The 16443-nt window shown below is 33.3% G+C and overlaps 1 protein-coding gene across 1 annotated transcript; it reads left to right on the top strand.

Annotated features, from left to right (window-relative positions):
* Positions 1–3274: 3274 nt before the first annotated feature.
* LOC134700564 (uncharacterized) lies at positions 3275–13497 on the top strand. Its single transcript, XM_063561942.1, has 2 exons — positions 3275–4968; positions 10774–13497. The coding sequence occupies exons 1-2, from the start codon at positions 3446–3448 to the stop codon at positions 12482–12484; spliced, it is 3234 nt and encodes a 1077-aa protein (XP_063418012.1). The 5' UTR covers positions 3275–3445; the 3' UTR covers positions 12485–13497.
* The last annotated feature ends 2946 nt before the right edge of the window (positions 13498–16443 follow it).

The following is a 16443-nucleotide window of genomic DNA, read 5'->3' as shown; positions in this document are numbered from 1 at the left end:
CAAGACAGATTATTTATTTGTTTTTGGTTTGAATAACCTATAAACAAGAAAATGTATTAAAAAGGTGAGATTAAGTAAACGTGAATGAGAAAGCAACCGAACGACAAAGAAACCTTTTACTTTGTTGAAAAAGCTTGCCAATGAAAAAGCACCTTTTACTTTGTGAGAAAAGTAACTAAACGACAAAGGTATTTTATTTTACTTTGTTGTGAATATAACTAAACTACCAAGTTATCTTTTTACTCTGTTGAGGCAACAACCCAATGACAAAGGGATCATCTGCTTTGTTTATAATGCCATCCAACGAAAAATTGACTTCGTTTAAAAAGGTATCTTTTACTTTGTTTAGTAAGCCCCTTCTGTAAAGGTATCTTTTATTTTGTTTAGAAAGCCCCCCTTCTATAAAGGTATATTTAACTTTGTCAAAAAAGCATTCCAACGAAAAAGGTATGTTTTACATTGTTGAGACAGCAACCCAATGAGAAAGTTATCTTTTACTTTGGAAAATAACCAACCGATAAGGGTATCTTTTACTTTTTTTTTCTTTCTCTGTTGTGAATGTAGTTTGTGATCTTGAAAATTGCCAATTTTCGTTTCTTAAAATTTTCTATTATTTAGAGAAGTCTTGCTAAATATGTTTGCGTCATTTTTGTACTTAGGGCGGTTTAGAACTTGAAACTTAACTATTATTGTTGAATATAAAAAATAAGACGATGTGTAATTATTTTCACCCCGGCAATGAGACAAATATCCACATGAGACTCTATGACACATAAGTTAACATCTGTACGTCACTGTACTGCCTTTATTAATGAGTAAATTCAATATGACCGTATGTTGAGCTCAATTCAAACAGAGGTAATATGGTTGCTATTGAATCAACTATCCACCAAAGACACAAAAATGTAGACGTAAGCAACTATAGGTAATTGTTCGTCCTTCAATAATGTGAGAAACCGATGGTGCAAAGCAAGCTGTAAGGGGCACAACTATTAAAAATGTAAAACAATTCAAACGAGAAAACGATTGACCTGAGTAATGTACAAAACTCTAAACGAAAAAACCCAAAACAAATATGATATACAGCAACAAACGACAACCACTGATTGATTTAAGTTTGGATATTGTTTAAACAACTGTCAAAGAGTGTAACCTTTTCTGTGGATGTCTCTACTTTTTATAAGGCCCACTTGCAGTAGTTAGCGACTGATCGATTTCTGGTCTACATCCCTACACCGTTTGTCCGTCCCAAACTACTAGTTTTAGGTTTATGTTTTGGTTAACCAAGTTACTAGTCTATCAGAACGTTTGGAAACATCAATTGAAATTAAGCACAAGTCATAATGCGACCTTTAAGAAAATTGTATCAAATGATGACTGGCCTTGACTTCGGGTTTATGGTTCACTAAACATAGAAAATTGACATTGTGAAATATTAGAACATTTCTCAGGGTTACATTTTTGGTTAAGCTGTTTTACCCTGAAGTCAACTTGAAATTTAGTGCAAATGTTCATTAGGATGTAAACTTTTTAAAATGATAATTGCAATTAAGAACCAGATTTTACGATTAACTGAACACGGTCATATGAAACGTCGGGCGAGGAAAAGGCCCTATAGAGGAAGATGTCCTATAGAGGATGATGCCCTATAGCTACAGAGAATGATGCCCTATAGAGGATGATGCTGAATAGAGGATGATGCTCTATAGAGGTAGATGCCCTATAGAGGATGATGCTCTATAGAGAATGATGCTCTATAGAGGCTGATGCCCTATAGAGGAAGATGCCCTATAGAAGAAGATGCCCTATAGAGGATGATGCCCTATAGAGGATGATGCTCTAAAACATTTTCGTTGGATTGTTGTCTCATTGGTCTCTATCCGACATCTGCTCTTAGAATACCAAACATTCATATGAATTTTGTTTTGTTTTGTTTGTTTGTGGGTAGGGAGATGTATTTTTATTTGTTGGTAGGGAGATGCATTTTTGTTTGTTGCTCGTCCCAGGTTTTTTACTTCTTATAATAATTCATTGTTATTGACCAAGCATAAACAAAATTAGCGAGTGCGGGGAGTTGACTTTAATTAGAGTGGGATCATTTGCAATCCATATTACTATTTTATTACATACATGAATTTCCGGACAAATGCTGGTTAAAGTATGAAATATAATAACACTCAAAGCAGACGTAACGATATGATACTTCATAGAAATCTACTGACACCTCCCCACCCCCTTTTCCCCTAATATGTATCCACTCGTGAAGGTAATCACTAACTTAACCCAAGTTAAATCTTATAGTTTTGTAAATATGTTTCGTAAAGTAACCTGCATAATCCGTCAGGTAAAACGGATTCACGTTTCAAAAATTCGAAAACTTTTGATCTTATTCAGGGTGCGTTAAGTACAAGATTATTTGATGTTACATATTCAATAATTATGTACAAAGTACGTGACTCTTTACTTTATTTGAATTATGCGCCTTACTTGGATGGTTATTTCCTCCAAATATTGTTTGTAAATATATTAGATAAATATATTCAATCATACGTCAATAATGTTTCTTGGACGATAGTTTTCATTCTTCGTGTTTATATTGCACTTTTTCTTATTTATTAATATATATTTTAATCAATTTTTCAAAGTTTCAACCTTTTTCATAAACTTTCATATTTCATCACTCTTCAATATGCCTCAGATATCGTTCTATATGCCTTAGATATCGTTACATATGCCTTGATTATGGTGAAATAAAATAATGGTCTTTGGATAGGGCTTAAATAATAATAAACAGATACGTACTCCTGACGCACAATACATAGAAGATAGAGTTAAATAAAATAGTAAAGAATAGAGAAAAAAAGTTAAAATTAAAGAATGCAGAAATAGAGACCTCACAACAAGACGCCCAATTAAATACAAAATATAATTTGTTCATAACCAGAAAGGAATTTGCGGGTATCAGATCACATCATATTTGGTATTTCGTTCTTATGTACGTACAAGTAAAATGTAAAGATAAAATACAATCCACCGGCTTATAGATATACTTAAAGTGTAGTAAATATAAGTAGGAAACAAATTTTACCATATATTGCATTTAAACCGTGACTTCGCTAATAATTTCAAACATTTCCTTTAGCGCGTCTAACTATTGGCTACTAGCATTTCGAGGAGCAGTATTATTCGATGCACGCAGTCTTTTCGTGAATAAAGGTAAGATTATATTCTGTAAGGAAGATGACAAGCCGGATATTATGTACGTAAGATTAATTTGCTATCAACAACAACATATATTTCCGATATATTTATATGTGATCGATGTATTGATTAGGTTACATTCGTGTTTTTTTAACCGATTTGTTACAATCTACATATATTTGATAATAATCCAACATGGTGAATATTTGAAATGACTTCTAGTACGACCATCTTCGCATAAGACATGGAACCAGTGACGTCAACATTTGGCAATGGTAGCTCAGCTGCCTCTAATTCTATTTCAACCAACATGATTGACTCTGCTACGAATTCAACACATGTTTTTGAGGATGTTACAAAATTCATACCGACTCCAAGATCAGTTTTTGAAACGACTGAAGTGGTTGGTATATTTAGAAATACTACTTCACCTGTCATAGAGGATACCGAAATCGGTTCTCTAATAGATTACAATGCAATCTTAGAAAGAGAAAACCACAAGGAAGCGACGGCCTTGATACCTGTGACGGTGTACCTGATTATTCTAATGATTATTGGAATCTTTGGGAATCTCCTTGTTCTATACGTGTACAAGTTCCGTTTCAAACGTAGTACCTCTAGAGTTTTTATTTTAAGTCTTGCAGTATTTGATCTCCTAACCTGTTTGCTGGGGATGCCCTTCCACATCATGGACATGATATATCCATTAATGTTTGTGTGGGACGGAGCGTGTAAATGTCTTGGATTTGCTTTATCTTTCACCATCTTGGCGTCCATATTTGTTCTTGACTTGATAGCCATTGATCGTTATCGGAAGATATGTATTCCGTTTCAAAAACAATTGTCTGCGAAAGGAACCAAAATCACGTGTTGGGTAGTTGCTTTGATATGTCTACTGTTAGCCACTCCGATGCTGTTTATTTACGGGTCTGTCGAATCTGATACTAAACATCCAAATGTGACTGGGAAGGAATGCTATATTTCGGCTGATATGTGGGACTCGGATTTTCCAATGATTTACAATGCTATAAACATTTTGATTTTCCTGGTTTCAGTTTTTATTCTCACAGGACTATATATCAAAGTCGGAATCGTTGTGTGGCAGAGAAAAAGTTTTCACGATTCACACTCAAGTAGAAATGGATCTAAGCGTTCAACTTCCGGAACAAGTACTCCGGACACAACTGTCATTCAAATGCACTCGATAGTGGACGATTCAAAACAATCAGTTAAATTCGACAAAGGAAGTCAAGAAAGCGCAGTTCAATTGTTTAGTTCTAAACCCGCGATATTTAAAACTGACTCGGTTAGTTCAGCCTATAATTCACCAAGGACCAAAAGAAAGGAAGAAAGCATGCACCGGAAGAAGTTAAAACGTCTGATGTCGGAATTATCAAGCACGAGCGGGGACGAGGGTCCATCTGAACGAGGAAACAGCAAATTTAATACTAAAAAGCAGATGAGAACGATCCGAATAACAACCATGCTTTTCCTCATCACTTTGATATTCATAATTAGTTTCATGCCATATTTGATAATCGAGGTGTTAAATAGTCTTAATGACGAATTTTGGAATGACATGAGTATGAGTGAAATTGTTATTTTCAATTTTTTACTGCGGACCTATTTCATCAATAACATGGTTAATCCTATCATTTACTGGTTTCTGGACAAAAAATTCAAACAGGAAGTTAAGAAGTTTTTCCGAGATATCAGGAAATGTAAATGGTCCAGAACATTCCGATTGGACGCTAAATCGTTTACATCGTAAAAAGTGGTTTGAGAAAAACAAACATGACTTACATACAATATCAAAAGCCTATACCACTATATTACCATTTATTTTTCATTCATGTTTTAATATCTTTATATTCCATGAATATTTTTTAGAAAACGAGGAGCAACAAGTGGGAGATAATTTTTATTTCTGTGTAGTTACTTTTCAAAAATTATTCTTATTTTTTACTAACCGCTTATGTAGACGCTAAACAACCATATTTTCACTGCTACATACATGTGTATATTAAAACCAATTAATCTGTTTTCTTTCTCTCACTATTAAACCCCATCTAGACCATGATGCATAATAGTTATCAAAGGTACCTGGATTATATATTAATACGTCAGACGCGCGTTTCGTCTACATAAGACTCACCCGTAACGCTCAGATCAAAATAGTTATAAAGCAATAAAACAAGTACTAAGTTGAAGAGCATTAAGGACCCAAAATTTCAAAAGTTGTGCCAAATACGGCTAAGTTAATCTTTTCCTGGGATAAGAAAATCCTTATTTTTTTTTTCGAAAAAAATAAGATATTGGCTTTATGACGGACATTTTCCTTATTTGCAGATATATTGTATGGCAATCACGTATGTTTTTTTTTTCAACAGCCAAGTTAATTTCATTATGTAGCCTATACATATTGCTCTGTAACCACTAAATTAAATCTTTATGAAACATTTATTGTCGATATGCGCAATTGGCGCAGAAAAGAGAAATTTTACCGTGGTTATTACTATCCATACGTTGATACATATGTTGGTTGTCTGTTAGTCCCCGGGTTATCATCAGTTCAGTAGATTAATTCATTATATATTTACGTCAAGCGCGCGTTTCGTCAGTGACGCTCGAATAAAAAAATGTTAAAAAGACAAAAAAAGTACGACGTTGAGGAGCATTAAGGTTTTAAAATTCGTTAAAGATTTACCAAATACAGCTAAGGTCATATATTCCTGAGACAGAAAAGCCTTAGTACTTCAAAAATTCAAAGTTTTGTAAAGTAGCCGATAGTTTCATAAAAATACAGATATCGTATAATTAAAAATTGATAATAAGTAAAGTACTGATTCTTTGCCCGCATTCGCTACAATGTTTGTTCTTTTTGGTTTCTGCACTCTTCATTTAAAAAAGAAATCGGCCAGTCATACAAAATTCAACTATAAAAGTTTTAACAAATATAAAAGAGGGACGAAAGATACTAAAGGGACAGTCAAACTCCTGGATAGAAAATAAACTGACAACGGCATAGCTAAAAAAATTTAATTAAAAACAGACAAATAATACATTGTCTTAGTACAGAAGACACGACATAAATCATCCCTTTGAAAACTTGAAGGAGGCCATCACGATTAAGTTAACCTTTTAGATGTATCGTTCACAGATAACGACAGATATGTTATAATTGTCGTAACAACAACCACATCCTCTTTTCCCTGAATCATACTCACCAAAAAAGAATTATCACAGGGTTGGTACTTATATCTGAAACATGACCGTTTCAACATGTAGAGCAATATCTGCCTCACTTTTCCTTTTTATAAACTTGTCATATCCAACTAAGTAAGACATCACATGACTTTGGTGACATATAGCGAGTTGCCATTTTGAATTATTTTGTCCCATTGAAACTTGTCACGTGGTATGCTATCAAAGTTGATTATGCCTGGGATAGAAATGACTCTATATATCAACACTGGTCTGTTAGTGAGGTACACATGAGTTTTGTATTCTCTCGTTACGAATTAACAAATGGATACTAATACAAGTTGATCAATATACCTGCTATTTGTATTAAAAAGTTTCACCCTGCATACTATTGCTTTGAAAAGTCCATATTAATCTCATTATAGGATTAAATTTTGGAACGCCAGATGGCTCGTTTGATCTACCAATAAATAAAATTAGAAATTACCGAACTCCCCCAAAAAATGTTAAAACGGAATGTCACTTACCAAATGGCATAATTGTAAACGCAAACGCGTCAAACGAATTAAAAACAACTGTGACAATCATAAATACCGACTGGGTCCATGCATCTCTTTAGTAGAAAACGTTTTGGATTAAACCTGGTGTTATTGCTAGCTAAAAGAAGAGTGTTGTCTCATTGGTAATCATACCACATCTGCTTATTTTTATCTTTATTATTAGTTTGTTGAGTGTTTATGCATATAATATTACGAATCAATCCTTGTAACGTGTTGTTTTATATGGACCATTTATAATCTTGGTTTTATGATTTATGGCACGAGGACAATATATAAGTACTCATACATTTTAAACCTTCACGTCAATACAACAGGATGTCCTGTTAAAACAATTCTGATATCAAGGGTTTGTTACATGACCGCATTAATTTTGCGTAAATAAAAGCAATAGTAGTAACTGGTGTTCAGGGGACATTACATTTTCTCAGCATTAGGTTTGCCTTTAGTGTAACCAAGACAGATGAAGGAAGTCAACTTAGGAGCGCTGTGATTGGATGTAAGGGTACAATATGTAACTGCAGTGTGTATATTTTCAATATGAATTTTGAAACCTACTGCGATATATAACTGCAGTGTGTATATTTTCAATATAAATTTTGAAACCCTTTGAAATATTTTCTAGAGAATTATACGAAAAGACTTCCAAAATTTAAAAAAAATTGGTGTAAAATGACGGTGGTCATGGATATCACAAACAAGTTCCGTTAAAAGTTGGTCGTAATACAATTTGGCTACAATTTTTAAAACAGATTAATAAAATACACTAACATCAAAAGTTAAATATTTTGTCCTGGTGTTCTTATAAAGAGTTGTAAATTTAGAAAATGGTAGTATTGTCGCCTATTGCAGAATGAATAGTACTTTTCACCTTCAAAGACCATAAATCGATTGAGAGAAACGGGTTACAAACTAAAACAGAGAGAAACACATCAACTATAAGAGAAAAACCAACGAATAACAGGAACACTGAAGTGAAAAAAACAACAACAATCCGCTGATATACATAGAAATGAACTATTTGATAACAACTGTTATATTCCTCACTTGGTACAGGACATTTTAAGAGAAAACGGTGGGTAAGATGTTGTATTTTCGAGATGGGATATGTTTATAATAAACTCATCATAGATACCAGGAATAAAATTTAATATTTACGCGAGACGCGCGTTTCGTCTACAAAAAAACTCATCAGTGACGCTCGAATCAGAAATGTATTTATTATGACATGATACAGAGTGGAATGGAAGATATCCGTTATTTATTTATTTATTGCTGAAAATTAGAACTTGCATAATGATGTTTAAAAACACTTTTGTATGCATCATGAAAGCTGTGAATAGTCATTATAAAACACTACACTGATGACTACAAGTCTGATTGTGGAAGAAACTTGTAAGCAACAGGCTAGATGTGTTCATGACTGGTAATTTGGAAACCAAGCTTAAGGTACATCTTATACTTCCTCAAACGATAGTGTGTCCATTCTATCTCACATGTTGTCATTCCGGCTGATGTATTCATGAATCTTATTTGTTATCTGAATTTATTTATTTCATTGGTCCTGTTCTCTTGGAACTCTCAATTGGTGCAGCAGAATGCGGATATTTCACAATCTCATAAACAAAACATTCTGCCATTGGGGTAAAAATGGTAACCATATGTTTTATTTTTCCTTCTAAAATTACTTTTGTTAGTTTGTATAATGTTTATACATAATCATACACAATGACTTGTTTCTTCTGTTTATAGAAGACAAAAGGACCATAGTTCCCCAGAAACCGGTGTTAGGAGCCGTCTCAAGCTAGCTAAACGAGAATTATTCTGCTACATGTTCAATAACTCATGGTGACTTAAAGATGGAGACCAGCAATAAAAGCGCCAATACTTCGCTTTTTAAGGGTTTATTTTTTGGCTTTGCATGAATTGATTTTGTGTCATGCTTGAATACCTCATGTCCATTGTTTTTGTAGTGTACTATTCTTGGACTAGAATAGACTTACTTGCGTTATCATATCCGATGGCTGAATTACACTTTGGTGGGGTTCGTGTTACTCTGGTTTTTTTTTGGTATTCTATAATGTGTTTTGTGCACTGTTGTTTATCTTTTGTTTTTTTTTTTTATTTTCGAATTATGAGTTCAATATCCCTGTCATAACTTTCACCTATCTTTTTCTAGAATCGTGAAATTAATTTGTCATTTGATATTAAACTAAGACTATCTTTCTATGTTTCGTTCGAAATAATATTAAGAATAACGTCAAAGGTCACCAAAACTGTGAAAAGATGTTCGCTGTCGTTGGTGTCAAAGTTACTGTAAACCAACTAATTTTCGCGACTTTCGCGAGTAGAAAAATATCGCGAAGTTAAATCGTCGCGAATATGTAAAACTTGGACTTTCATTATTTAACAACATCAAGTTAATTAGAAAATCGCGAAATTTAATTGCCGCGAAATGGACTCGAAAGGGCTAAACGCGAAATAAAGTATCCGCGAAAATAAGTTGGTTTACAGTAAATTAAAGATACAATCTAATGCGATTTGGATGTAACAATTTTTTTCATTGGCTAAAAGTTGCCGTCAAATCCACAGTTGACCAGGCGTAACTAAGGAGGGACCTGCCATTTTGAATTGATGAATCAACAAATGTTCGATTACTACTATATAATCGAAAATAAAACAACACCTACCTCGAATTCGCCGTTTTAATGTTTTTTTATCCGATATCTAATCACAATCACTACTATGTTTTCAAAAAGGAATATTAAAAAAGTTTTGTTGCTCTGACTACACCACCAAATCGAAAAAGTATAACAAAAATACCGAACTCGAAAGCATTCACCAAGAGGAAATGCCCGAATAAAAAAATTAGCATATCAAAGGCTATCAATCAACCTGACTTGGCACAGGTATTTTTCGATAAGAATTGTTGGTTTAATATGGTTTTATAACCGGCCGCTCACTTGTATGCCATTTGTTAAAAGTTCCTTTATATTAACATAATTCGATAAACAGCACTAACAGACATAATAGGTTAATGAGAAAATAATTGAGATCCAGCCTCAAACACTGTGTAAAAATGCGCCTAAACAAGGCAAACTCCACTTAAGTTCAACTGTGCCAAAGGCAGTTGCAAATATATCTTTAAAGGGTCTGAATTTTACATCGAAGAATGCAATAATAGTCCGGGTTAGTGCTCAGACAAGAACCTCCTTATTTCAAAAGGCACATGCATCGACATTATAGATTTTTTTTTATCGAAATAAAGGATATAGTGACTGAAAACATAATTGTTGAAATTAGTGGAATGATATTTAAATAACTGTTCTAACTTTGCAGCCCGGAAAACCAAAAGAATAAAACGATCACATAAACCAGAATAAATAATTCTTTAAAGAAAATAGATGTGGATCTTCCCGAGGGGAACGCGGCGAAATCGTTTAAAGGATTTTTTGATAAACAATGATTCAATGTCCAATCCAAAGGAATTTGTACCCTTTTTATGCTACGTGAATCCACCACTGGAAAAAAAGAACATAACTATAGAAGATTTTATCCATTTTACGTTCACTTTTACTAAAGATGTCCTTCACTAAGTATTTTATTATTTATAAGGTGAAGCTTACATAGTACATTTCGAAATTCCATTATACTTAGAAAGTACTAAATTGCGCAAAATCATTGTTATCATCAATTAATAGTTTCCGCCACTTATTGTTTTCATCATGTTGGTACTTGAACTGTTTATAAGAAATGAACCACTTTAAAACGAACATTTTCATCCCTAAATTCATAGTAGCCAAAGATAAAGTACAGTAAAGAACATGAAGAATTCAACATCCAACAATACGATTTTACTGTCAACGACAACCTCAATAAGTTCAATTATAACGTCAGACCTAATAGGTTCTTATACAACGAAAGACTCGACAAGTTCATTATCAACGACAAAAACAGGATTAACGACTATTGATATTGCAGTTCCAGTTATTAACAAAATAATGGGAACAAATGCAACTGACATAACAACATTAAGTTCAATCATCGAGTCAACGGTTCTGCTGGATGAGTCAACCGTTCTGCTAGACGATTCAACCGTTCTGCTGGATGAGTCAACCGTTCTGCTAGACGATTCAACAGTTCTGCTGGACGTGTCAACTGCCTTTTTAAAGGGTCAATTCAACACTACTTTCGGATTGAATGGAACAGACAGGAATATTGATAAGAATGCCCTGCTTCAGTGGGCAAACTACAATTTAGCCAAAGCTCTGACACCTGTGACAATTTATCTTATTATCCTAATGATCATAGGGATATTCGGAAATTCTCTGGTGATCTATGTTTACAAATTTCGATTCAAACGGAGTACATCAAGAATCTTCATACTAAGTCTTGCTATTTTTGATCTGCTGACATGCCTGTTTGGGATGCCGTATCATATTCTGGACATGATATATCCTCTAACTTTTGTCTGGAATGGCGTTTGTAAAGGGTTAAGTTTCGCGCTAACGTTTACAATTTTGGCATCGATATTTGTATTGAACTTGATTGCAATTGACCGCTACAGGAAAATTTGTATCCCGTTCAAAAAGCAACTTTCAGGAAAAGGGACATTGATAATGTGCTGGGTGGTCGTTTTTGTTGCTCTCATCATGGCAGTTCCGATTATATTCATTTACGGTTCCGTGGAAGTGGAAACTAGAATTCCGAATGTTCCCGGAATGGAATGTTACATATCCGCCGATCTAATGGATTCAGTTATACCAATGATTTACGATGCAACTAACATTCTTATTTTTGTAGTCACTGTCTTTCTCTTGAGTGTATTATACATCAAAGTTGGCATTGTAGTATGGGAAAGAAAACAATTTCATGAAATAGTACGAAACGCATCTAAACATTCTACTACTTCCGGAACTAGCACTCCGGAAACTATGGTATTTCAAATGCATGCTCTAAACGATGAGGCAAAAAATGGTGTTCAATTGAAAAAAAGCAGTAGTGACAATGCTGTTCAACTTTACAACACGAAAACTCCAATATATAAACAACCATCGATCGATCCATCACGTTTGTCTCCAACAATCAGGAAAAAAGAGAAAAATGCACAACAAAAGCAAATGAAGCGTTTGATGTCCGAGTTGTCAACTGCGAGCGGCGACGAGACGAATGCTACAGGTAAATCAGCATCTGTTTCGAATAAAAAACAAATGAGAACGCTCCGGATAACGGCCATGTTGTTTATCATTACCTTGATATTTATCGTGAGTTTCCTCCCTTATCTATCAATCCAGATTATGAATGGATTAGATGGAAACTTTTGGAATAAGATGAGTAATACGGAACTGATCCTAGTCCATCTCTTGATGAGAACTTACTTTATAAATAATATGATCAATCCAATAGTCTATTGGTTCTTGGATAAAAAGTTCAAACAGGAAGTCAGGAAATTTTTCCGTGATATCAGCAAATGTAAATGGTCGAAAACCTTTAAACCAGGTAATCGGTCGTTAACCTCATAGTGTGTCTAAATATAGACAATTCCGCGACCTTTCGTTCTAAAGTGAGATTTATATTTCAGAACAAAAACATGTATCATGTTTTCTAAGTTTTGGTGGACTCGCTGACATAAGAAGTAGTGTTATTATATATACTTTAAGCATAGAAAACAATGTTTATTTTCAAAGTTTACACTAGAGAAATGTATCTATTGGTTTATTGGCTACTGTTCCAAATTCGACTACTTACATATCATTATTTGCTGCTTAAAAGTAAAGACCAAGACGAATTGTTAGAAAGTCTGGATTGTGTCATATATTCCTGTATTCTTTCATTTCTTACGTAATTTGTTTCACAATTCTTTATATTCAGGCCAACAATTATCTTTTTTCTTTTATTTTCTGGAACCCTATCCCTAATTATTCTCTTTTGTCTCTTTATTCTTTATTTTTGATATATAATGACGAAGTTCGAGACCTCGTTAGTTTAGTATTATAGATTTCGCGGAACGTACGTCAACTGAGAATGCGCGAAAGCATATAAAAATCAGATCGATAATTTGGATATTTTCTAAACAATTTGCGTTTTCTTTGGAAAGAAAGCTTGTTTTAAAGACAAATTTAGGCAGTATAAAATACTGCATTTTATTCACACTTCATATCATGAATATTTCCGACTTTGTACGATTTCAGAGGAGTTGCGGCTCAATGAAATCTGTCTCTTCCTTTAGTAGTATGGATATCTGCAAGACGTCCTTACGAATTTTCCTAAATTACCTCAATTTAAACCCTGGCTCATATTTTATATAGTAGTTTGTTTGAAATTCCACTATTATTTTACTCCCCATATATTTATGTTATAATCATGTTTATTTTACATATCTAAATAACAGAAAAAGACATTAAATACATAAGGTACCATATCAATCTCTTATCAATAGTATGATCATACACTTAGTTCACACAAAACACGTATAACCACATGTTTCTCTTTAAAATTTGTTATAGTTGAAGGAAAATAAAAATATATTTGCTTATTCTGTTTTACTATTATTTTTTCTTTAAACGAAGACTGGAACGATTTCAAGTGATTTTTTTTATGAGAGACAACGTCTTTACACAAAACTCAGGTTGTCTTCAATTGGGAAGTAAAATATCTGAATTCTATAGCAAGCCGTTTTACTATTTATTACCAAAAGTTTTGTAATACAAACCCTTTGACTTTAGGTCTACCTTAGAACTCAGTTTGGTCGCTATTCATGTGCATTCATGCTGGTAACAATTCATATTGTGGTCTCATAAGAAATCGTTTAGATCATATGTGTAAATCATTAGTAGATGAACAAAAAAAAGTATATGAATGTGATGAGACTGTCCACAAAGTTAGACGTTATGCGCGATAAAACCAGGTTTAATCCACCATTTTCTACATATGAAAATGCCTGTAGCAATGCAGGTCAGGAATATGACAGTTCTTGTTCATTTATTTTTGAGGTGTTTTGTCATTTAATTTTGCCATGTGATTCAGGACTTTCCGATTTGATTTTCCTCTGAGTATATTTGTGATTTTACTTTTTATATTTATTCACAAAAGAGGCGTGGTTTGTGAAACAGTTGTTATACCGAGCTGTCGTATTAAGCAGTATATCAAATTTATCTTTTGTAAAATGTTTTATACATTAACCAGGTTTTTTCATGCTTAATTTGTTTTAATTTTAAATGTCGGGTCCTATCATAGTTTGATCTACGATAGGTTAATTTGATGTGTGAAATTTTGATGTTAATGTCCACTTTTTCATTTGCCAATGCCATATTTTATTGTACTGGAAAGTTTATAGATATAAAAATATGTGGTATAAGTGCCAATGAGACAACTTTCCATCCTAGTCACAATTTTTAAAAGTAAAAACTTATAGATAAAAGTAAGGTTTTCATCATGGAGCCTTGGCTCATGTCGAACAGCAAGTGATAAAAAAAATGAATATGTTAAACCATTCAAACGGAAATCTATATAAAAACAATTAACGATAAACATTAATTGACCACATCAATAAACGACCACTGAATATCAGGAGTAGATTTAACAAAAAGCTTACGACTAAGATTTATTGTAAGTATACTGATTTGTTCATGACTTAAGACCAATCTTAGTCGTCAGTTTTTTTCGTGAAATCGACTCCAGGTTCTTGACTTAAGACAGGTGTAAACAAATGCAGCGGGTTTAAACGTTCCAATTGCTAAACAACAAACACCCTTACCAATAAAAATAGTGTAACATCACAACATAGAAAGACACACTGTTAAATATCAATTCAAATGGCTTCGGCTGTTGTCTGTTCTATGTTCGGGTTGTTGTCTCTTTGACACGTTCACCATTTCCATTCTCATTTTTATATTACCCAAATCAAATGACATTTGAACACACACTGAACGAATAAATTTGATCTATGCCGCAATGTTAGTATGAAATCAATAAAATAAGGGTGAGATAAGAAACAAATTCAGACAGTCAATATATATACGTGTACAGTCAAACCTGTTTTAAGAGACCACATGAGGGAGAGCAAAAAAGTGGTATATTAAGACAGGTAGTCTTTTAAATACAGGTTTAAATCATATGAAATGTTCTACAGGGGGATCTGCAATTGGTAGTCTTTTAACACAGGTTTTTGCTTCATACAAGTGGTCTCTTAAGACTACCTGTTTTAAGTTCGCGTTGATTATTCTTTAGTTTTCTATGTTGTGTCAGGTGTACTATTGTTTGTCTGTTTGTCTTCTTCATTTTTAGCCATGGCGTTGTCAGTTTATTTTAGATTTATGAGTTTGACTGTCCTTTTGGTATCTTTCATACCTCTTTTAATAGATATAAGAAGATGTGGTGTGAGTGCCAATGAGACAACTCTCCATCCAAAAAAACAATTTAAAAAGTAAAACATTATAGGTTAAAGTACGGCCTTCAACACGGAGCATTGGCTCACACCGAACTACAAGCTATAAAGGGCCCCAAAATTACTAGTGTAAAACCATTCAAACGGGAAAATCAACGGTCTGATCTATATAAAGAAAACGAGAAACGAGAAACACGTATATATTACATAAACAAACGACAACTACTGTACATAAGCAGGTTTGTCAATGCTATATTATAGCTCTGATTTATATTATATATTTTGGCATGAACTATGGTTAATATTGACCTGCATAGGTGGTAATATTGGACGAGTTTGCGAGACATTCTATTTTTTATGGAGAATAACATTCACCGATATTCATGCAATAACCCTTTTGGTGATCTTTAAAATTTGTTTATTACATACTTTGCTCAATAATGACCCCTCTATTTGGTGCTTTATGTGTACTATTGCAATATTAGAATTAGTGAAGGCTGACTTTTTTTCAAGTTCGATATAGAATATATTGTTGCTATAAAATAAAAAGAAAAGTATATAAAATTTCCGAATTCAGAGGAAAGTTCATAACGGAAAGTCTCTTATCAAATAAAATAGTCAAAAGATTAAACAAATCAAACGAATGGATAACAACGGTCATTGTCCTGTCCTGGTACAGGCAAATTTCTTATGTAGGAAATGGTATATTACATCTGGTTTTGTAACTAGCTAAAACTCTCACTTGTATGACAGTCACGTAAAATTTCATTACATTGACAACTATGTGTGAGCAATACAAACGGACACAATAGGTACAAATGATATTGAAAATAAAATAAAAAGAACACTATAACACTAAATTAAGATGCTAAACAACTTCAGAACCTGCAACTCATACTTCAAGACCATCATGTTTTATTGTGAAGTTGATACTGAATATTTACCAACAAGGTTTTGGTATCTTCCTATGATTTTTAGAAAAAAAACGTTGTAAATACGTTTTGTTGTTTCGGGAATATTAAGCTTCTCAATGATCAAAATAACTGACAAAACGGTTGATTCAAACTTTTTGAAATTTTTATATTTTTGTCAAAG

This window comes from Mytilus trossulus, unplaced genomic scaffold, assembly GCF_036588685.1.
Source record: "Mytilus trossulus isolate FHL-02 unplaced genomic scaffold, PNRI_Mtr1.1.1.hap1 h1tg000158l__unscaffolded, whole genome shotgun sequence".
NCBI lineage: Eukaryota > Metazoa > Mollusca > Bivalvia > Mytilida > Mytilidae > Mytilus > Mytilus trossulus.
The sequence above is the reverse complement of the archived record's forward strand: the minus strand, read 5'-3'. Positions and strand labels throughout refer to the sequence as shown.

Excerpts from the sequence above, each read along its gene's own strand:
- LOC134700564 (XM_063561942.1), top strand. The coding sequence starts at position 3,446 with ATGGAACCAGTGACGTCAACATTTGGCAATGGTAGCTCAGCTGCCTCT. Across the intron at positions 4,969-10,773 it reads GACGCTAAATCGTTTACATC|TACAGTAAAGAACATGAAGA; the intron begins GTAAAAAGTGGT and ends CCAAAGATAAAG.